Source organism: Cottoperca gobio, chromosome 20 (genome assembly GCF_900634415.1).
Source record: "Cottoperca gobio chromosome 20, fCotGob3.1, whole genome shotgun sequence".
Taxonomy (NCBI): Eukaryota; Metazoa; Chordata; class Actinopteri; order Perciformes; family Bovichtidae; genus Cottoperca; species Cottoperca gobio.
In genome coordinates, this window is record NC_041374.1 from 7,946,645 (window position 1) to 7,969,849 (window position 23,205).

Consider the following 23,205-nt stretch of genomic DNA (forward strand, 5'->3'; position numbering starts at 1 on the left):
TGGCAACGTGGTTGAAGCAAGCGCGCCAATTCGGTCCGCATACACAAAAGATGGTCGTTACTAAACGTCCTGTTAGCTTATAAAAGTACTAATTTCTTACCATAAAGTTAAAATGTCGGACATTTTGTCGTTGAAGGAGTCAGTTCTGGTGTATTTAGACAGAAGTGGTGGCCTTCAGAAACTGGCCGAAGACTGCAAACCATTCAACGGTGAGGAAATGAAAAACTAACTTCAACCATTAGCTTGCTAGCTAACGTCAGTTGTGTTTAGCTATGAACCTAACAAGCTAATGTTAGTAGCAGTGGAAGCTAAAATCATTACTTAAATTACATTACAGGGACTCTTGTTCCCAGGCAAGTGCGTCTCTTGATATAAACTAACAAGAGATTGGTAACTAATTCAAATGCAATTTTAATGGTTACAAATCTGTTCAGTCACCGTGGAGATAATGCCGAAACTTAAGTCAAGAAAACTTAGCTTTCAAGGAGTACTTTAGGCTATAACATCTAAAGTACTAGCCTAGGCTGTAAACTGTAGGTGGGTTATTTCAACATATTAACCCAGGGAAACACTGAACATTTGACCTAGAAAAAAAACATAATTCCCTGAAAATTAAAGGAATTTCACTCTGGTTTTTTCGTTGCTCTCAATGTACATACACAGAAAACATACAGATAAAAACAAGGAGAACAAAGCTGACCATGGTAAACATAATCATTAGACTATTAGACTACTATGTACAGATGTAAATTGGCTATATATGTATAAATTAAAAGTCTGTCTCTCTCAGCACAGTGTGCAATGGTGCAGAAGAAATATGGAATGATTAGTGTAACAAGTTGCTTTAAATACATGAGGTAGGTGGATAGGACAGTATATGTAGTGTATACAGGGAAGCTTATATTTATATTAGTAATGATAAAGAACAGTGATAATTTACTGGTAAGGTGGATGTTTGGTGTTACAGGGTTATTAACACTGTTCATCAGAGTGACGGCCTTTGGGAAGAAACTGTTCTTGTCTCTAGTAGTTTTTGAGTACAGTTTTCTGTAGCGCTTCCGAGGGGGGAAAAGTTTGAACAGGTTATGTCGGGTGTAAAGGTCTGCAGTGATGTTTCCTGCCAGTTTCCTGACTGGACTAATATAAGTCCTGAGTGAAGGGCAGGTTAGCACCAATGATTTTTCTGCAGTCCTGTTTGGTGGCTGACCCAAACCATACAGTGATGAACGTGCAGACAACAGACTGGATTAATATATATTGAGAGGATATTGAGCTGGGAAACATAGATACGCTCTCCATTTAAACTTGGATTTTGCTAACTTGTGCGTCTCATCTCCAGACCCCCAACAGATGGAGGCGGTCTACAGGTTTTGTATCAGTGTGAACCCCTCTGATGTGATCGAGGTGGATCCTGAACTGGGTGACTGTGTTCTGCGTGATCCCCTCGGAGCGACTGCACTGTTTCAGTCTGTAAGTGAAAACTAACTGTGAGCTAGCTGAAACAAAATGTGGACATCTTCTCCTGTGAGGTTCACTAACATTTGCCTAAATCCTCATGCAGGTTTGCTACGTGGCCATAAAGACGCTTTCACTTGTTGAAAAGATCCACACAGAGAGCCAGGTATGAATGACTGCTATAGCTGTTTCTTCCACTGCTTCAGTCCTGTAACAATGTGTCTTCTGATTGTTTCCTTTGAGGTGAATGTAATCCTGAAGTTGACACATCTTCCTCCATTCCCCGAGTACACATTGGATCTTTGTAGTTTTCCTCGTGGATATGGGCCCATGAGGCCGGCCTCCATGGAGGGCCTGGTCATTGCCATGACGAGGGTCACAAATTACACCCAGGGGGCCAGGTTCCTCTGCATTAATGATGACTGTCCCTGCTCTGCAGGTACTGTCACATCTAAACAGCATCTTTTCTCTCAACTTCTAGTAGAATTAACTGTTTTAGTGGTCAAAGATCAAGGTCACTGACCTCACAAAACTTGTTTTTTAGCCATAATTCAAGAATTCATATGCTAATTATGACAATTTCACACAAATGTCTAATAGGATAAAATGATGAAGTGAAGACATTTTAGACAGACATGGATGTAAACTTCAACTTGACCAGTTCGCAGAGGCACGCGACCGCAAGGTGGTTATTCTAGTGTTTTATTGTGTTTATTGGTTTTTAGTTTTACAGATAAGTTAAATGCAAATAACAGTTTTGTGTTTTGAAAACAAACCAGTGAAAAAGGACAATAAACTAAAATTAATTTTTTTTAATTAATTATATATTTGGGGTTTGTTTTTTGTTTTTTTCCAGTTTAGCAGAACTAGCCTGCGTGCTAACAACATTATTTGCAACAAAGGTTGCAATCTTGTAATTAGCTCCTCGGATGCAGAATGTAGCAACATTGTATGTTTTTGAAGCTCAGACAAGTAGCATTTATAGACTTAAAATTTTGTTCACGTTTAATTTCATTCCCTGGACTCTAGGGTTTCACCACATTCGCGTCCATGCACCCGGAGCCACAGAGTCGGCCACGGTGAGAAACAACTTCAGCTGCATGATCTGCAGCTCCGCACTGAAAGAGGATGTGAAGTTCAGAGTGTTGGGAGGTGAGAGCAGAGCCTCTGAACGTCACTGGAGACTTCTGAACTGGCACAGACGTTAAAAGAAATCTGTTTGCTTTGTTATGATGATTTATTTTTGCAAATTTTGTGGAGACAGACAAACAACTTGTGGAGCTGATCCACGTCAAAGCGCTGGATGTTCTGAGTGCCCATCAGCAGAGCTCCCTCAGGTACCAGTCTGTCACCCTGTTCCTCAGAGGTATGTCTACTCCTAACTGATTGTTGTATTCAAATGTTTGAAGAAACAAAGCTAATCGCTCATTTCCATCTGTGCATGTTGCATATTCTACAAAAACAAAAGGAAAACATGTTATACTTGGAGTTTGTGCAGTACTGTTTTTGCCTTCCTGTAAGTGCATTGAAAATGCTTTGAAGTGTTTAAGGAGAAAAAATGATAAAAGTTGGATTTTTATTAGTTTATATTCTGTAACTGACGACATTTCAAAGTATTCTGACCCGACGCTGTATATGGAGACCGATGGAGACAGCATAGAACAAGTGATTACTTTACTTTGAGTTTAACTGGGTTAAAAGGCTCAGTTTTCATCTAAAGGGGACATCGTACTGTGGATTAATATCCTCAACATTTTAAAGTGTATTATTTGTTTGTAAAACCATATTCTCATCCATTATAGTGACTTTCAGTCCTGAATAATGTGGTTGTAATAGCTTATATTTACACACAGTCAGATGTCTCAAGATTTGTCATTAATTCTCTCTGCTTTCTAAATGAGGCTCACTTTGGCACACACACTTAGTGGGAGAGAGTTCAAATAAATAGATTTTTGTGCACACAGTGCCTCATGGTGGGATATTAAGTGTTTCTGTCCCCTCTAATAACATTGTCCAGCCAGCACCCCTGGGAGTTTAGCAAATCTCAGCACCAGGATTAACATATTCTGTTGACCCAGTCTTGCAGAGGAATTCAATACACCGGGCTCCCGTTACTAAACATATATGTTAATAAGTGCAAGGAACACTCATTAGCTGGCTGTGCAGGTCGCACACAGAGAATTCTTTGTTCTGAAGGCCTCGCTCTGTGTTTCTCTTGGCTCTGTTTTGTAGGTGGCATGCATGTTTCTTCAGTAATCACATAGAACAAGCCCTTTGAGTGTTTTTGCTTTGTTTCCCCTTGTTCGTACAGATGAGCTGTGTAACTCAATGAGAATCGGCCGACTCTACAGGGTGTTAGGCATTCCTGCGCATGTGCACCAGTGGCCCAGCATTACCTGGAGTGTGGAGGCGAACAGCGTCCAACCGTGGGAGCCAGAGTGTAAGGCAGTAAATGATCTCATTCTAACCCATGTGCATCAATGGGGACATTTTAATCTTTATAATTTTACAATCATTTTGGTTGTGTTAATGCATATGACATAACTTTTGGCAAGGCTGTGAGTTTTCCTCATCTCCTATAATAAGTCTATAATAAAGTTTGTATCCAAGTCGGAGACTTAAGGACAAACATGTCTCCATTGAAATCAGTTTATGACCCTTCAGCCATTACAGCATAACATCCTGTTTCCTATCATATCAGCTTCACATCTGGAGCTCTGGCTTCAACATTTTAAATGTACTATTTTTCAGCAGATTGAGACATGTTCTCATGTTTGGGACAAATACATGCTGTTTTCAAGGTTTCCTGCACAAACAATATAAATTCATCAAAACCAATGTCATCGCTAATCATTAACATTTACCAGACTGAAAAAAAATAAAATGAAAAAATCCCCTTGCATTTAATATTCAGAAAACAATTCAATTTTTGATTAGCTCTAGTTTTCTTAAAACAACAACAGTGGCAGTATGTAAACAAACTTTTATTATAAATACAACAAACCTTTTTGTCCTCTAATGACATCAGAGCAACCTTTTTAAAGTGAGGCACAAAAGTTTAATCCTGCTCCAAATCCACAGAAACACCGGCCAAAGGTTTACTGATAACATGTGAATCTTAACACATCTTGTCTCAGTATATTCTGATTAATCTGAACAATTCTGTGCATAGTTACCATCTTGAAACACCGACTCACAACTCTCCCTACAGATCCCCATAAAGTCAGTGTGAGCTTCCAGGAGCTTTTGAAGGCCACAGCCGGCTCTCGCTGGAGATTCTCTGCCATTGTGGCTCACTGCTTCGGGCTGGGCGTGACTCCTCCGGGCCTCCACAACACCTTAAAGCTGGGCTTGTTGCTCAGCCTGGTGCAGACCAGAGCGGATGCAAAAGACACATTCCACAACTTGGATCTCCTCGTTGTCACCGCTGACACTCTCATACTGGACAGGTGACGTTTGCACGTCTTGAGTGGACACGCCGCACATGAAACCTGAGATTGAATCCTCCTCATTACTCCTGTGTTTGTTCCAGACTAATGACATACAGCCTGAGCTTGGCGTGCCGTGGGGTCAGGCATCAGGCCTCGGGGGAGATGTTTGCATCTTTGTCCCGGGACGGACACGGAGCAGGCACCGCTAACATCCATGCTGGCTCCGCCCTGCTCGCCACTGGTGGCATTTGCATGTTGGGCGATCTGGGCTGTTACAAAAAGGACAGGTTGGATGCCATCCAGTCAGGTAGAGCACCAAAGTGACAAAGTTATTAGGAGACAATTCTGTCAATAATTCACTTTATGGATGATTTCTTCTAGTCGTAAAAAGCCTTTAATGTTCTTTAACTTCCTCTCAGTTCTGGAGAGTAGCACGGTGTCTGTGTTCATCCCGGGGAAAAAGTATGGTGAGGATGCCGACCAGCAGCTTTCCTTCCCGGTCCACTGCAGCTTCTGGGCCCTCACAGACTCCACAGACGCCTCTCGGCGGACTGGGAGGGCCGACTGCGCAGTGCTGGGAACAGCAGTGGGTTCAAATGTTACTTGAGCTCATTTAAAACAGTCTGCAGAGATTTTTGTAGCTTGTGTGGTACAATACACTGAGTTAATTGGGCCTCAATAACTAATATATACTTTGCTTTTCTTAATATTAGTCCTTAAAAGATTATAAAAATGTTATTGTAATTTAAATCTTATATTATACAACTACAGAATTGAAGAAAACACAATAACCATTATTCAGCACTCAAATGTGTGTGTTGCATCGATTTTGTTCTGACTTACTTAAAAACATTAGGGAACGTCAGAATGGAAGTGAAGACTGTGTACGTTTCTTCTTACAGGCCCAATGTCCCATTTCACTGAACTCAGATGTTGTTTGGAGATATTACAGACAAAACAGGAAATTGAGACAATTTACTTTTCTTGAAGGAAGTGCCCTGCCCTGAACATTACTCCACAGCAGAGCCCCTGAGGATAATTAATGCTTTGTTTGTTTTATGCAGCGAGGGGAAAGTTTGACAATAGATTATAATCAACAGTCAAATACAAGTTTAGCTTCCAGGTTACTTTCTGACTGGAAAGAGTTTTGTGTGGTTCGACATTACACAGCTTTGTGATGCCCAGTCTCTTCTTTGCGAGCAGGAGTTGGGTTCTGTTCCAGCTCAGCTGGCAGACGCCTTCGGTCTGGTCATGCAGTGTAGGGATGTGGTGGGAGAGCAGACCCTGCTGGCTCAGGCCGCCCACACCCTGCAGCAGGCAGTGCAGCCTGGAAAACCCCTCTACCCATCCTGCTGGGACTTTTCTACTCAAGACTACCAGGAGGTTAACATGTTCTTATACCAAGTCCTTTGCAGTGCCTTGATTCTAGTGTTTGAACATTTACTTTTGCCCTTGTGCCTCACTTTAAAAAAAGAAAGTTGCTCTGATGTCCGTAAACAAAAATGTACGTGTCAAAAACCTTCCATAAAATGATATATTTTCAACCAACTTCAGTCCTGATCATTACTAACAAATTATTTTTTATAGAAATAACTGCATAGGCGCCGACTGTATTTTGGATACTTGTTTATACTCATACTTAATGCATGCTATATTCATTAACAACCAAAATGATAGAAAACAGTGAGGCGCACGGGTTGAATTGCCCTCTCTGCCTTACAGCTGGTGGCTCATGCACAGAGTTTGCAGGTGGAGCTCAGCCCCGGAGCAGAGAAACTAATCCACGGTTACTACATGGCCAGCCGCAGAGTCCGAACACAGAGTCAGGGAGTCAAGATGTCTGTGGCCTCAGTCAAACTACTGTGAGCTCTACTGCAAACACTTAATTTCCCCATCTTCACTTTCTGTATCAACCAGAGTCCAGTGTAATGCCACCATTTTCCAGCAGGTGGAGGACTGATAATTTTTCATTTGGATGACATGTTTACAAATCTTTCACAGCTGACAGATTTGAACTATGAAATAAATCTGTTTTCAACTGCAGGACACAAATGTCACATTTAGCTTTAAAGCTCTAAACAGTTACATGGCCTGTACCAGATATTACTTCAATTATCTTCCACTTTATACAAGTTTACAGATTGTTTAATGTTTTTGGTTGAAGGATCTCTTTGGCGGAGGCTCACTGCAAATTGTGTCTCCGAACACGAGTACAAGAGGAAGACGCTATGATCGCTGTGCTCCTCTGTGAAAACTCAATCACTCTCAAGCATGGTACAGTCAGTATTGTACAGTACATATAAATCTAGACAAGGTTTAACGAGTGAGATACGGGGAGATTCAAAAAGAATAACTCTTACGGCCACAGCACATGTATATTCAATACCAACTGGATACAATTATTTAGTTTTACAATGTTCCAGTGTCCCTCATCAGTTGTCTGATGTGCCACATTTAAGTATATTTTACATTCAGAATGTTTACAAAGGCATGCTTTAATTAATTAAAAGTATTGTATTAGTGCATGGTGTGTTATTTAAAAATCACCATAAGTGATACAAAAAGCTACAAATACACTTGGGTATATTCATTTAAGTGAGAATTTACTGCCACGTGTCATCGGTTTCATTGTCATCGTTCGGAGTTGTCTAATATTAAAACATTAAACAGCTTTCATTTCTTTAATGTAGCCTTCACCCTGGCTATTTGTTTTATTAATAACCACTATTGAGTGCACCAACAGTTTAAAAGGTTCTCCTGACTCTTCGCAGGCGCCTCTGCGCTCGTGATTCCACCTGACGCCGTGTTTCCTTGTGACCCGGGAGATGTGGATGGTTTACGCAGGAGAGACGAGACTTTGGACGAGCTGCACCAGCACATCCTGCGCTTCATCTACGCCTACGCACCGGGCGCAGACACGTACATCACCGAGGAATAAGACCTCTTCATCCAAAGGTTACAGTACAGACAAGATGACACAAAACATCTGACGACGTGAGAAGACTCATAAAGCAAGTCAAACAAACACCTTGAAGTTGATTCAATTTTGGAAGCCAGTACCAGGATACAGTACGGGTTTATATGCAGGGAAACAAAATCACACCAACGCATCTTTCTTTCAGACAAGTTTATTTAGACAAGGCATCAAATTCAGAAAATAGTGGATTAGTGCGCATGTAAACTCAGTCAGTGACAGTGTCCTCTACTTACCCTTCAAATGAAGCCACAGACAGTCTGATCAACTGAAAGTTTAAACATACATAAATTAGTACAAGTGGAAAATCAATGTATGTTTTACAACTTTTGACATTAAGTTCAGTTAGTCACAGTCTCAGCAACCCATATTTGGTCTGATGGGTAAACGGCAAATGGATAACTCATCATTACTTCTTTAATCAGGAAAGTCTTGAAATATAATTTAGTATGAGCTTTACATACCACAGAAGATGAAGGACAGTGTGTTTGTTCCACTGCTGTGCCAGCTGCAGAAGAAAGTTCAATTTGTTAGTTCACATATTGCAACTCCACAAGTCAAGATGACTTTCTGTCCTACTTGACACATTTGCAAAGATAAATTCCTGATACGACAGTAAACCTCAGGCTGCAGCTGTAATTCAGGAGATTCGAACTCACCATTGTGATGTCTGATGGGTAAACGGCGAAAATTTGATCTCATCACTATTACAGCTGCAATAGTTGCCAGTGCTCAACATTTAGAAGAGTCTAAACTAGGTATTCTGAGAAGCTCTGCAGTTACTCTGGTCCCTCAGTTTACCCCCCCCCCCCCTACGCGTTTGGTGGGTAAACTGAAAATATGACAATGGTGTCCCACTGGCATAAACCAACAAGAAAATCGTGCATCAGAACTCACCTCCTGATCAGCAGACGAAGGATTAAATCTGGTTCATCTCAGTGACCAAGCAGAACCTCTGAAGCAGCTGGAGGGGAAACAGGACTGAGATGAACATCCACATATTTACTGTAACAGTCCTGACTGATATCACGCTGGTGTTTCAGTTAGACACAGTGTCACCATCTTATTGTCTGATGGGTAAACGGCATGTATGTGAAGTCATCACTATTCCAGCTGTGGCACAACTAAAGTGTCAAATACGTCAAACTCACCTTTAAAAGAAATAAGACCAGGAGGTGAAATCTGTAGTAGGTGAAGCTGACTCGACATCTGAAAGAGAATACACTGATCCTTTAGTACTTTATTATTTGACCATCCTGTAAATATTTTAACACAAACATAGAAAGAATCTTACTATGTGCACTTAAAACTATGTTTATTTATAAGTTTAGTATTTTATCAGTTACAGAGAGAATATATCTACATTACTTATTGGCCGCCCTGCTTTTCCCACAAGACCTGCACAAGCGTGTCACAGAAACTTGACCAAACCTCAGATAATTACTGTCAGGAGTAATCTATTGATTTCAGCTTGCATGAATAAGACGTGCTTAAGAAACAGCCGATAGATGACTGATCACCTGAAGGTCAGAGGGCAGCTGTGTAACACAGCTTGGGAGCATGGCAGGTTCAACAACAGGTCACAACCTCTGCCATGACCTTAGGACTTTCCCCTCTGGAATAAAGCTCATCTTCGCAGACACAACCAGATATGGTCATCTGAGTGACACTGTGGGCGTTTTACCTAGAGCGTCTGAAAGGATGATTTATTGCATTTCTACAGGGATAAATGTCTCGAGTGAGAAACAGAAACATAAGTTTGATTTTCTAAAGTACACCTAAAAGCCATCATTAAGTGTAATAAACCTTTAAATTGGGTGACAAATAGCATAATTGTCACAATAATAAGTCCTTTCCCAACTTAAAGATGAATCATTGCAAATTAAAGAGTTCTCTACAGCCCCCGATTATAGTTTGTTGACTTTGATGTAATAGTTTATGATTTAAAAAATGAGGCCCCCCCTTTAGCAGCTGCAACCTTATAGTAACACATTAGTTATATAAAACAAAATTAATTACCCTGAAACGGGATATTCTGCACGGTAAGGTTACTTCGTGTATTCTTTATGATGATGTCAATGCTTTTGTACTTTTGTCAGTAATATTTTTGAATGCATTACTTTTAAAAGAATGCTACACTAAGGTACTTCAGCGTTGCATTAAATTCGCTGATTTGTTTTAATTGCTGCAGGAGTTAGCTGCATAAAGGCTGAGAGATGTGCACAGCAGCAGGCCCGTCCATGTGCGTCCCGTCACACTGCTGCAGGCTTCACCACTAACAAAAGAATGAACTCGCTAGGTTACACTTCAGCTATCCGTGCGCGTTATATTATAAATTAATATAAGTAATGAGACTCTTCAGAATCAACTGTTGAGCAGCGCGCTTTTCTCCCACGTGGCAAAGACACGAGCTAGCTGTCTGCTAACAAGCAATGCGCGTGTTCAATCCGCGTGGAAACAAGTGCACGACATGCAAACAGCACGGCTGTAGAAACATAAAGTCTTCCTACCTTCATGATGCAGAATATACTTGATGCAGTCTTCTTAGTTTTAGCTGTGATGAGGAGCAGCAGCGCTGCACTCTTCTCGTGGCTGTGTCCGAGGAAAGAGAATGATTTCCGGATCCGACCTCCTTTAAATGCGCCCCACGGCTGCGCACTGGAGCTCATGGAGCTCACAGCCAGAGGGGGAGTACTACAGTGTGAAACTACGTCGTCACAAGTAAGAGTACAAACGTTTCAGCACCAAAATATACTAAAGTACCAAAAGTAAAAGTAGTCATTCTGCAGAATTATATACATTTTATTATGGTATCATAATTATTGATGCATTAATGTGTTCACTTTAATGTTGCAGCTGGTAAAGGTGGAGATCATTGTATTTACTTTATATACTGCTGGGTAGTTTAACCTACAATAATACATCATCATTTATTAGTTTTTATATTTTGTATTAATAATCTCAATCTGTGACGTAACTAAAGCTGTCAGATAAATGTAGTGGAGTTAAAAATTCAATATTTCCCTCTGAGATGTAGTGAAGTAGAAGTATAATGTAGTAGAAAATGGAAATACCGAAGTAAAGTACAAGTACCTCCAAATTGTACTTATGTACAGTACTTGAGTAAATGCACTTAGTTACTTTCCCGCACTGTGCACGGCTGAGCAATAATTATATTTTCAGCACCAGTTACTATTTAGTTCATATTTAAGGTAGAAAAATGGCAAATTAATACATTCTCTTCTTTTAAATCCATAAAAGCACCAGGTTTGTGACAAATCAGTGATCCATATTGTAAATTCTGATTATTTCAACCCAGTAACACCAACACATCCACTGCTCCCATTATAGATAATTTAACAGTTTTTAATTCTCCATTTAAAAAATATTTACATATTATCTGTCACTTTCCATATAAATCCTACACACTGTATTTACAGTATATAGACATGTATACATGTACATACTGTATCCAGTAAATCCATTCAGGATTTATTTCTTTGCACTATTATAGTAAATTATAATTTACAACTTAAAGAACACTTGACTTGGACAGCAGCAGACGTTTAATCTTTATTTTGTTGTCGGTTGCTTTTTAGATTTATTTATATAATATTTATACAAAGGCTACACCAATTTTTTCACATAACTGTCCTGTCTATTCTTTAACTTTGTCAACTCATCATATAATCAGATCAATCAGTCAAAGTTAAGCAAACGTTTTCTAATACGAACACTTTTGCTGCCACTGAAATGGTAAATTGTTAAAATGTTAAATGTGGTGAGGCTAATATGATTTAATATTGATTCATCTGTATACATATAGGTCATTATTGTTTGCTTCCTTAAACATGTTAACACTATAAACACAGCTGAGTTACCATTAGTTATATAAATAAATGTATTATTATTATTATTATTATTATTATTATTATTATTATTATTATTATTATTTGGCCCTTTGGATTTCTAAAGTCAGCATCAACTCACTCAGCTACATATTGTGTTGTGACCTATTAAATTATTATAAATATTTAGCCTTCAAGTGAGCGCCACAGCTGTATTTAATTTAATTCTAATTGTCACAGAAGTCACTAAATAGAGCATGACAATAACAACAACGATAATAATAATAATAATAATAATAATAATAATAATAATAATAATAATAATAATAATAATGATAATAAATGATGCACTGACAACCTCTATGTGTCAAAAAAAATGTTTTAGGCCATAATGAAAAAAGGACACTCCACAGATTTTCTATCCTCGTTAAAGCTTTGGGAGACTCGTCTTCTTTCACTGAAGTCATTTATTCACAAACACATTTACAACCATGCATGTAAAAAAAAACTAAGGCGGAACATGAGACGCAGAGCCTCCATTGTCGACTCCCTGACAGACCACTTCACATGACAGATGTTAAGTTATTCACACATGCATTTAGTGCAAATGTTTCAACTGAAAGTGCACAGCTCAAGCATGACGGGCTCGTTACCGCGCGGAATTTCTCCAGATATCATACGTGGGAGGACATGTAGAGAGCTGCACGATGCAGGGCAGAGACACAACAACAACAACAACAACAACAACAACAACAACAACAGAGACACTTCTCAAAATCTATACAATAAAATTCACGTAATATATTAATTTACAATGTCTTCCTATTGGTGGTGGAAGTCAGATCCACAATCATGATGCTGCTGCACGAACTCATGCCAATATGAAACGGTTCCATACAGATGTGTTACTGAGATGTGGACGATGATGGGCCTTGGTTCTCTGACTCTGAAGGGTTTCTGTTCAGGAACTGTCCGCTGGCTCCGACGTACAGTCTGGATCTCATGGGCCATTTCTGCCAAGACATTTAATCCGTTAGTAAAGCTCTAAAACAGACCCACAGAGGATGAATGCAGGATGTTGCATGCTTTTAAAAATGCGTTGCATCAATTAAGTGATTTAAATGTCAATAGTTTGCATTCTAGATGTGTGCAGGGAGACACTTCGTTCAGAAACTAAAACAAAAAACAGATGAACCTATAACAAACCTTTATCATTTTTTATCATATTATTATTATTATTATTACTATAGATATTATTATTATTATTATTATTATTATTATTATTATTATTATTATTATTATTATTATTATTATTATTATTATTATTATTATTATTATTATTATTATTCTTTGTCACTGACCTTCACTGGGTGCAGGTATCCGTCCCCCTTCAGTGAGTGTAACGCCTCTGTTTGTTTTGTTTTCTCTCCCTCCTCCGCGCCTTCCTCCTGCAGTGTTCGAGTTAAATGGGCGATATATGTTGTGGCTAGTATCAGCACGTCGAGTTTGGACAGCTTGGTGTCCGGCGGCACGGAGGGCAGAGTCCTCTGTAGCTCCAGGAACGCGGTTCTCAGGGTTTGCACTCGGCTCCTCTCCCGCGCTGCGTTCGCTGCTGCCGGGCGTCCTCTGCCGCCAAGGCCGAGGCTGAGCCCGCCGCCGCCGCCGCTCTGGAGCACGCGGGCCCGCTGGAGCTCCCGGTGACCGTCCGGACTGGGACTGGAGCTTGGGCTGGATGCAGGGCTGTCATCCCCCGCAGCCCCGGAGCAATTATTACCGCTGAGTGTCTGTCTTCCGGACATCAGGGTGCACTTACAGACCTGAAGAGATAAACGCACACATGGTCACTTTAAACCTTTAAATTGCACCTTTTATTTCAAGTATAAATGAAAATACTATTTTAGAGGCAACTTGTGAATTACTAATTGCTATATATATATGCCTCTGTTCTTAACTTAACATTTAATTTATATAATAAGTTATTGCCTTTGTATTTTGCCTATTTATTAAACCACACCTCAAAGTGGCAATACATCAATAATACATGTGTGTTCAGTCACTATTTATAGCCAAATGAGGTGAAACAAAGGTGATCCATCAAAGTATTGCCATCTTTATATATTTGCAGTTTTACAAACTGTGTGTCTGTGGTCACATTCCCGGGAAATAAATATTGTATTACAGTTCTTCTCCAGTGTAAACACACAAACAATGTGACGATGCACACAATTCTGAAAACTTGAATCGCATTGAGGACTCCAGACTGCTGAACTCAGAGTTCAGTACATTATTACAATGTCAACCTAAACACACACAATTCACTCTTAGTCTAAGAAGCCAAATGACAGGACAGACAGCTCTACCAAGTTGCTCTACAGACACCTGAATGTGAGCTCATTGTTCAGTGACGCGCAGTGAAGCCTGCACAAGCTCGTGATATTACCTCTGCTATCTCTCAAAGGCGCTGCTTTGAAACACGGCATGAAGGCCATCCAGAGAGGGCTTCGATAGGAGAGGATTTGCTCTTCACTGTAGAATAATCCACGTCCAGTTTATCCTTATAAAGTGGTGCGTCTGCAGGAAAGGTGCGCGCTGCAGTCCCTGCGCGCTCATCCAACACTTCACCTGTGTGCGTAAAGGTCTCCGGAGCCCCTAATTTATTGGATACCCAAAGCGGCGGACATGTATTTCACTGCGGCGTAATAAATCACTCCCTCGCGGTGCAGAAGGCTGCTCTTTCCCTTTCCTAACTTATTTGTGTGTGAGGGCAGCAGAGGCTCGTTTTCAGCGCCAGAGGCAGGAGCCCTGATGTGTGGGATCCCACTCTAATTGGCTGCGAACCTGACCCTCTATTTTCTTTATAAGCCTATCAAAAAGTGGCAAGAAAGTTAGTCAAAATTACCTAAATAATTTGCTCGTCATGGTCAGAAAATAAAGTTTTCAAAACGCTATTTGCAACACACCATGAAGCCAGGCTGGCACGTGTAAGGTGATATGTAAAACATTTGACTAATTGCCAGGGTGGCTTGAAATGCACGCGCATTGGAAACAGCTAATAAATAAAGTGCAGCACTGCAATCAACAGGCAGGACTGAGGACATTCTTGTGAGACTCAGAAATTAATCACTCTGATTTCCAAACGGAGATGTCGGCAAATTAATGAAAGGAATAATTCATATTATGCATATCCTCGGACTGTTGTTAATAAACAGTGTTTTTGTAAGGATGCAGTCACAGTGTAGCTCCGGGCCACTCATTATAAAGGCGGAGTAGAAGAAGGTTAAGTAAGCTTGTTTCTCTAATAACCTCGTTCAAACATTTAGTGGCAATAAATACATCCGTATTGTTTCTGCATTTGCTATGAAAGAGGACTGAGTCATTTATCAGGGCTGTTTGAATTCATATTGTTAGCTTTAGATAATGTAAAGCCTTGTAATTGTGCCACTCTAAATATCCTGGGTCACTTATCTGCAGAAGAAAAATGACACACAACGTAGAAACTGTTGTAACAGTCTGAGCTGGATAGATTATTTATTTCCTCAGACCCAAAAAATGTAATTAGAAACAAACCAGCTGTGAAAGTGAGGGAGAGAAATGTGCACAAACCATTATTCATTGTTTTACTCTTTAATTTCGTCATTCATTCCACATATTTCCAGCCCATTAATTCAGTTATAGGAACATAGTTTTAAGAGACGGATAAAATAAAAAGTACAATTGTAAACCACTAATCCAAGGAGAGACTTGCAGCAAAGTGACAGTTCTGTGTCCGGATAAATATACAGAAAAACCACAGCTATGACGACTTAACCGAGGTGGTAGCGGCAGCAGCAGCAGCAGCAGCAGCAGCAGCAGCAGCAGCAGCAGGGTCCGTCCTGTCTGTGTGCAGGAGGACTTGTCTTAAGCATCCACATGACTGCAGATGGGCGACGATGAGACAGGCGCATGATGGAGAAGTCCGCTCATGGAAATCTTTAATTTTTGCGCCCTGTAATATCAGAGAAGAAGAAGAAGCATCATTAGATCAGCTGTCACACAAGATGTCTCCTCAAAGTACTTTGTGGCCTAAACTTTAGTGAAGCTCTGCTAATGATCACACATGAGTCAAGAAGGAAGAATTAAAATAAGTAATACAATAAAACTAATCCTGAAACATTTCTTTGTAAGGCGGAAGACGAGGTGGCGTGAGTTTATCAGCAGCTGTCATCACTCATCATTTGTACATTTCATAGCTACACAAACTGCTGGTCGTAAAGTATACACTTAAATCCCTTCATGAAGCTGAACGGTGACTGTGGACCTGAGAGACGGCTGCTGCGGCCTCCACCCCTGCCTGCTGGCCTGGCTGTAGATGTTGTGACCAGGACCCTGACCCACGATAAAGTCATCTGCAAACACACACACACACACACACACGCATTAAAATGTGTAAAACCTCACACAGACATAGATAACCATGTTTAGTGGTTTCTATATTTTAGGCTACAGAGAAATGATGTTATTAGGATTTAGCTGTTTCTCAATATTATGGCTAATCCATATAATCACATTTGTAATACACTAATGTCACTAAATAAAGATGGGACCTGCAAAGACACAAAACATTTGAATCGCTGTAAGAAGTTAAGGGCCAGTTTATTAGAAGATAAAATCAGAGGATAATTTTGTTAAAGATGTTAGCGTAGATTTTAAAAGTACATAATGTGACTCACTTGTGAAGGGATCAGGGATCAGCGGGCCGGTCATCAAATGTTTGTTTTTCTTCTTCTTGGCCTCTTTGGAAGCTTTCCACTTAATAAGGAACTGTCTGGTTAACTCATTAATTTCCCGGCCGTCAAGAACCTCTACGAAGTAAATTAAACAAACATTCATTTTGATGTCACTTTGAAATTTTTCAATTTTGAAATTGAAAACTGTAAATTTGTACTTGTTATCATTATTAAGTAGTGTCTTAATTATTAGCCTGAGTAAGTCAAATAAAGTAAGCGCTTTTTCATGTTGAGCAATAAAAAAAATAATATCTCACCAAGGTTTCTGGCCACAGTTATCAAACGGTCTCTGTACTTAGTGTTTTTACAAACAGGATTTCCACCCAAATCCATGTTAAGCAGCCGAGGCCAGCAGCTGAACACGTCCTCCAGCTCCTGCGGACACAGAGAATCTTCCCCTTTAACACGTAGAGCTGCGACTATTAGCAGAAAAATAATCACCAACTATTCTGATGATTAATCGTTGCTTTTTTGTTTTATATCATATTATTAAAGTGAACATCTTTAAGACGTTTAAAGACTTCACCTTGGACTTTGAGAAACTGGGAAATGTTTCACTATTTTCTGACATTTTATAGATTAGAAGATTAATGGGGAAAATAATCTGCAGATTAATCCATGTTGGAAATAATCGTTAGTTCCTGATAATATGTTGTGTTTTCATTTGAACCACTAATGATTCAGTTGTGTGTCTACATCTTAGAAACTGAACAGGAAAACAACTTTTTGTTAAACAAACATGATGCATATTTATAATTACTAATCAGAGAACTTGTAAAGACGTTTTACGAGTGAATAGTAATGTGGAGAATAAGGAATGGAAAGTGCATAAACAACACATCAGTCTATTTTAATAAACAGTGTCGCCGGTGTCATGTAACTGCTGTTCCTCCTGGGACTCCTGCAGCCAGTTGCCTGCAGTTGTATGTTTATCTAAAGCCACATTAATCCAAGCCTGAAATATGAATACTCTCTGGACACGCTCTGATTGTTCATTGCCTTCCTGTCTTGGCCAAAGCGCTTCCACTTTTCCAGCTCGTGCTGCAATCAGTTCAGAGGGGACCCCTGAGCGCCGCGCGCTCCCAGGCTTTGATAAATGATCGTGTCAGGGCCGTCACTCAGAGGGCCCTCACCGAAGAGCAGCACAGCGCCAAATTGCCCCCCACGCGGGGGCGTGGAGAGCAGCAGAGGCTGGATCCTCGGCTGCACTAATGATGGGCCAGTTATGAACCTGCATTTGACCAGAGCTTCAATTCCCCTGTCCTCTCCGCCCTGCACACAGCTAACGAAGATGCTCCCTATTTGTCACCCCAGCTGACTGCCTGTCATAATCTATTTTAAAAATCCATAATGTTTCCTCTGGATTGTGAGCAAGCAGCGCAGGAGCAGGGATTGATCCTTCGGAGGGCTGTCTTTGCACGATCAATAGAGGCAGACGGGTTGTATAAATTATAGGAGATATCTGCTAAAAATGACACGTGTACAGCAATTACCTGCAGCAGGGAAACCACTCAGCCTCAGCAGTGTAGTCAATTATAAAGGGCTTTCAATGTGTCACCCAGAAAGAAGAATTAAGTATTTTTAAGTGAAGTCATCAACCTCTTCAGTTTATATATCAATTCAAACAGAGAAAAGAGGCTCAAAAACAAGTGAGTATCTCTGCCTCAGATGAATCTCCCTAAAAGTTCAGCGCTGCTGGTTTAAAGTATCAAGTAGAGGATTCTGAGGCAGAGAGGAAAAACCAGCCGCTCAAGGAAAGAGAGAAACTCGTGCTTGTTTAAAGCTGTCAGCGAGAGAAGTCTCGGGGGAGCGTCTCACTGATTTGTTGAATAATTCTGACCCTGTGCGAGTCGTGGAGACTGGGAACGTACGGCGGGATTTGCAGGATTTGGTTCTTTATAACCCGGCTCTCCATCTCATTTCACACATCACTGCAGAAAGCTGCAGAACAATGTTAATGCTGACCCCGTCAACTAATAGATGCATGTTGACTTTAATGGGATGCATAGTTGCTGTGATGTGGTGCAGTTTCTACTTCTCTCTCATGGAGAAGAAGTCTTGAACCAGCTTCAATACATTTAAAATATATATATAAATATATATTTACCTCCATATTGTGCAATCTGTTGTCAGCAGCAGAGAAATGGCGGAGTTCCATCAGCACAGTCAGGTCCCTGATATCATCGATGTTGTTGTTGTTGATGTTCAGGACACAAACAGATTTCTGTGCAAAGAAGATTCACGAAGAGAGAAGAGTTAATTTTACAGTTGATGACAGAATATACAGATTATATTGGCTTGTGATCCATTAGATGTGTTCTCTTTATCGGCCTGAAATAAGACTGGAAATAGTGCTTCTGCTAAATCTTCCTCTCGGCTTTGAATTTCTATAACGGCACATTTATAAAACGCTGGAATCTTCACATTTGCACAGCAATTTCTTTAATTATCCAAACAAACAAGAAGCTGAGACTTGTGGTGTGTTGATCCTGCAGCGCAGTAAACGAGGTAAACAGACCTAACTGATTTGTCAGCGTGGAGAGAGGAACAGAAGTCTCTTTGACATCTTCAAACGCAGCACAATACTGCTTTACACGGATCACTGGCCTCAGAGAAAGCTGACATCTTTAAACGTGATGTGCTCACCTACCAGGCTTACACACTGCACATATATAAGAGAAAAGGAGTCTTCTTTTGACCTTTTCATTACATATATCATTTTATAGTGTGGCTCATCCTTCTTTTGTCCTGCTATCTCTGTGATGAGCGGTGTGAAAATAGGTCATACAGCCAGGGAGAGGAGAGTCATGGGGTCAAGGAGCAGCTTCTCCCCCGGTGCCAGCCTCTGGTTCTCCAGGTGAAGCTCCTTGAGCTCGCAGAGCGTCTCTAAGCCCTCCACCACGGCAATCCTGTTTCCACCCAGATACCTGCAGAGCAGGAAACACACACATCAGCACAGGACAACAATTAGTCACAATCTGTACCTCATACTAACGTACTTCAAAACATCTGGACTATCCCTTTAAACTGGTCTACTCACAGTTTGGAGAGCCTCTGCAGATTGGAGAGATTGTCTATATGTGTGATGTTGTTGTTCTGCATGTACAGATGTGTGAGGTTGGATGCAAAGCCGAGGTTGCAGATGTGTGTGATGTGATTATCATACAGGTAAAGAACAGTGAGGTTTCTACACATGGAAAGATCGCCCTGAAACAGACAAGTCGATTAAAAGTGAGGCATATCAGAATATCAGAGGGAGGAAAGCACAGAATTCAAACGTCAGCGCTGAGACTTACAATATCTTCGATATTCTTGCTGAAGAAGTGGAGGTGGGTGAGGGTCTTGAGGTACTCGGGGAAGGAGCGGCCCCGTTTCCTTTTGAAGTGGTCTCTAGATTTAGCAATCAGATCTGCGGTCAGGCGTACCATGGTGTCTGCTCGTCACAGAGAGAGAAACGGACAGAAAGACCTCAGCAGGCAAACAAACGTCCCTCAGGATAACTCTTTAATAATGCCACATTACTTCAGCTTAATAATCACTATGACAGGCAAACATCACCTTGTACACAACCTTAAATGGCCTAAAACCTAATTGTCAATTCACTATTAGAGATAATTGATGGTAAAAAAAACATCACTTGTGTCCAGGAAACTTGTTAAGAGGCCAAAGGTTGGCTGTCCGCTCAGTTTGTGTTGTAATTAGAGCGGCTTTCATTCAGTGCACATGGGGCTTGTTTATTAGCTTCAGCTGACATTGAGATGTGAACATTTGCACTTTGGTTTCACTTAACAAATAGGAAAAGCTTGACTTGTGATGAAAAAAAGATTCTGTGTCATTATAATGACAAACTGCTTCACAAATACTTCACAATAAAGACTTAGTATCTCTAATTCATGAGATACTTTCTTAATATTTTTTGATTTAGGCCCACCAGGCCACTAAGTCTCTATTTTAAGATACTATGTCTGTATTTTGAGAAAGTTCCTGATTTATATTTTTTATTACATTGTCTGAACTGGCCTCCCATGATTTAAACATCTCCTCTCCACCTGCTAATTATACAGTCAGTGATGTGTATCTGAAGGTGTGAAGGCACATGTGACAGCAGCAGGTATTTTACACACCTGATCTCAGGAAACCTGATCGATAAAGGCTAACTGACTCTCTGCTCCCCAGGGACCAGCACTTTATCACTGTCAGGCTCACAGAGGCGCAGGAAGCCTCCACTGAAGTCAGTAAAGTCTCCACTGAAGTGAGTGAAGTGTTATGAATTAATAACGGGCCATGGAGCGTTGGGTGGATAATGTATAGCTAATGTATAGCTAATGTATAGCTAACTCATAGCTAACTTATAGCTAACTTATAGCTATCGTAACGCGCGTACTATAACCAGTATTGAGCGCAACATTCCGTCTTATTATGGTGAATTTGGACACGTGTAAAATATGAACTAAACTCTCCTACCTCTCGAAGTCTTCAGAAGATGTTGAAACGTGAGCTAGCTGCTAGCTAAACTGTGTTAAAAGAAGTTGAACCGCGAGTCAGGTTGTTTTGTTGCACGTTGCTATGGAAACCACGCAACAGAATTTAATGCAACACCGGCGTGAAAGTGAAATGTTTGTATTTCTGTGGCCAAACATTCATAACTGTTATCCCTATTTAGAGAAATACTAGTAGTAGTAGCTAAATAGTACATTATTTGTATTTAATAAAATGTTTTCAAGAAGCAAACATAACTATTATTTATTTTATAAATGGATCCCCAAATCAGACATGTCTGCCTTTAAATCCAAATTAAATTGAACAAATGTTCTATTATCTTTTTCTGACGTTGCAGCAAAGATGACATGTATCCAAGATGTCCATCAGAGCTGCACCTAACGATCATTTTCATCATCGATTTATCTGCCGATTATTTTCTCGATTAATGGTTTGGTGTATGTCAGAAAATAGTGTAAAATGTCCAGCCCAGTTTCTCAAAGTGCAAGGTGATGTCTTTAAATGTCTTGTTTTGTCAGTTAAAAACTCAAAGATATTCACTTTAATATGAAATAAAACAGAGAAAAGCAGAACATCTCCATATTTGAAACATTTAAAGACTTAGATTATCAAAATAGTTACCAATTATTTTTCTGTCGATCGACTAATCGTTGCAGCTCTAGTGTCCATCTTTCAAGGCCACATACCAAATCAGCCGACTCTCAGTGACCCCTGTAGTGTTAGTCTATATCATGTCGAGACCTGGGTTTCCTGTCAGGGAGGGACTTGTCTCCACTTATGCAGGAGCACATGGCGGAGAGGAAGTGTGAGCCCGGATCAACTTCTTCACACACGGGGGCCATGCTTGTGGGGTGAATTCCTCTGAGAGCCAAACTAAACACAACATCTCCAGATCTTAGTGTGCTCATTAGATCTAAATACTGTAGCTACCCATAGCTATTAATCATGAGCCTCATCAATCCGCTGCTCTCATACCACACAGTTGTTCACTCCTTTATTTCTGTGTGGACAGCATTCCTCTGCAATCTGGGAAATATTTTCCTATATTAATGCGGAACATACTTTGGAATTAGAAACCCATAACTGTTAAAAGAATAAGGTGAAATACACGGGTTAAGGATTGTTTGGCTGCCCACAATTTGACTTGCTTAGAATTTACATACATTTTCCTATCCCACCTTTAGTCATGCATACAAATGTCCATCTGGTGATAATCACAATATTTACATGTCCAACGAGTTCAATATGTTTCACTGATTCTCAAAATCACCACAGAAGACCAAACATGAGGTGAAGCTATTTTAAAAAGTGCATATTCTAAATACTTTCTCAGCACTGTGACAGTCATGCATGTAATACATTTAAATATCTGGCAAACACACAAACTGTTCAGTAGAAAACCTATTTAACTATTTCAAATTACATTAAATATAATTTAATAAGTTTCCTCTTCCTAAACCGCTATACTGAACCCTCCAACTTAGGACATAATGGTAAAAGAAAATCGTTATAAGAAGTGGTGCCAAAGCTCATGCACGTGAGAGAAAACAGACTGCCCCACTGGGACCGTCTCCTCTGCGATACATGACATCAAAAATATACATGTAGCCATTACAATACCATGAAAAAAAGACAGGACACCAACCCAGGCCAGAGCGGCTGTCTGTTAAAGAAGGCAGACGTGGAGAGTGTCTGCTGCGATGGAGAGCAGACACTCTGGGTGAATAGCCTCCAGTGTGCACGGCTTCTGTTGCTGCGCTGCATCACTGCCACACCACAAGCTGACGAGCGGAGTGTGTACCAGCGAGAGCCAAACGGAGCTGGGAGTGACTCCGCAGAGACGTCCCACACATGGCAGCCGAGTCCCTTTGAGTCTGAGCAGAAGCTGCAGTTTGTTGTTCCATTATGTAATGCTGCGACAGCCTTTGACTGACTGCTGCCTTAAATGCAACCGTGGTGTGTTCAAATGTTGGGAGGAACACAGGAGGACTCATTCTTTATCAGGAAAAGTCGTGCATTTAAAATCCTACTTAAGAAGAACTAAAATATTGGCATCAAAATATAGTTTGAGTACCAAAAGTAAAAGTACTTTTCAGTATTTTGAATTTCTAGAAGAAAGTGGAAATGTTGAGAATAAAGAACAAAATGTAGAAGAGTAGAAAGTAGAAAGTAGCAGAAAATGTAAAGCACCTGAAGAATACGTTACTATATTCACAAAGGTCGAGGGGAAG

General features: G+C 40.4%; 3 protein-coding genes and 1 long non-coding RNA gene across 8 annotated transcripts; 1 reads left to right on the forward strand and 3 right to left on the reverse strand.

The window, feature by feature from the left end:
• Positions 1-5: 5 nt before the first annotated feature.
• mcmdc2 (minichromosome maintenance domain containing 2) lies at positions 6-7,887 on the forward strand. Of its 2 annotated transcripts, none has more exons than XM_029457932.1 (14): positions 6-209; positions 1,340-1,470; positions 1,562-1,621; positions 1,699-1,894; positions 2,485-2,607; positions 2,720-2,821; positions 3,767-3,895; positions 4,667-4,904; positions 4,988-5,193; positions 5,306-5,472; positions 6,090-6,269; positions 6,609-6,748; positions 7,051-7,160; positions 7,658-7,887. In XM_029457932.1, exons 1-14 carry the CDS (start codon positions 113-115, stop codon positions 7,822-7,824), a joined length of 2,046 nt encoding a protein of 681 aa, XP_029313792.1. In that variant the 5' UTR covers positions 6-112; the 3' UTR covers positions 7,825-7,887. The 2 variants fall into 2 exon arrangements, with proteins under 2 accessions (XP_029313792.1, XP_029313793.1); XM_029457933.1 differs by having other exon boundaries at positions 1,744-1,894.
• A 115-nt stretch (positions 7,888-8,002) lies between these two features.
• Positions 8,003-10,483, reverse strand: LOC115025586 (uncharacterized). The gene is made up of 5 exons (XR_003834219.1): positions 10,371-10,483; positions 9,012-9,069; positions 8,758-8,824; positions 8,325-8,368; positions 8,003-8,128 (listed from the first exon to the last, which is right to left on the reverse strand). It is a non-coding gene; the product is annotated as an uncharacterized LOC115025586 (long non-coding RNA).
• Positions 10,484-12,613: 2,130 nt separating this feature from the next.
• Positions 12,614-13,525, reverse strand: tcf24 (transcription factor 24). Its single transcript, XM_029457949.1, has 2 exons — positions 13,070-13,525; positions 12,614-12,721 (listed from the first exon to the last, which is right to left on the reverse strand). Exons 1-2 carry the CDS (start codon positions 13,505-13,507, stop codon positions 12,614-12,616), a joined length of 546 nt encoding a protein of 181 aa, XP_029313809.1. The 5' UTR covers positions 13,508-13,525.
• Positions 13,526-15,169: 1,644 nt separating this feature from the next.
• On the reverse strand, positions 15,170-22,714 carry ppp1r42 (protein phosphatase 1, regulatory subunit 42). Of its 4 annotated transcripts, none has more exons than XM_029457946.1 (9): positions 22,620-22,714; positions 19,771-19,907; positions 19,515-19,681; positions 19,263-19,401; positions 18,582-18,698; positions 16,732-16,849; positions 16,418-16,549; positions 16,006-16,093; positions 15,170-15,693 (listed from the first exon to the last, which is right to left on the reverse strand). In XM_029457946.1, exons 2-9 carry the CDS (start codon positions 19,900-19,902, stop codon positions 15,606-15,608), a joined length of 981 nt encoding a protein of 326 aa, XP_029313806.1. In that variant the 5' UTR covers positions 19,903-19,907; positions 22,620-22,714; the 3' UTR covers positions 15,170-15,605. The 4 variants fall into 4 exon arrangements, with proteins under 4 accessions (XP_029313806.1, XP_029313803.1, XP_029313804.1 ...); XM_029457943.1 differs by lacking the exon at positions 22,620-22,714 and adding an exon at positions 20,939-21,039; XM_029457944.1 differs by lacking the exon at positions 22,620-22,714 and adding an exon at positions 20,599-20,618.
• Between the last annotated feature and the right edge of the window lie 491 nt (positions 22,715-23,205).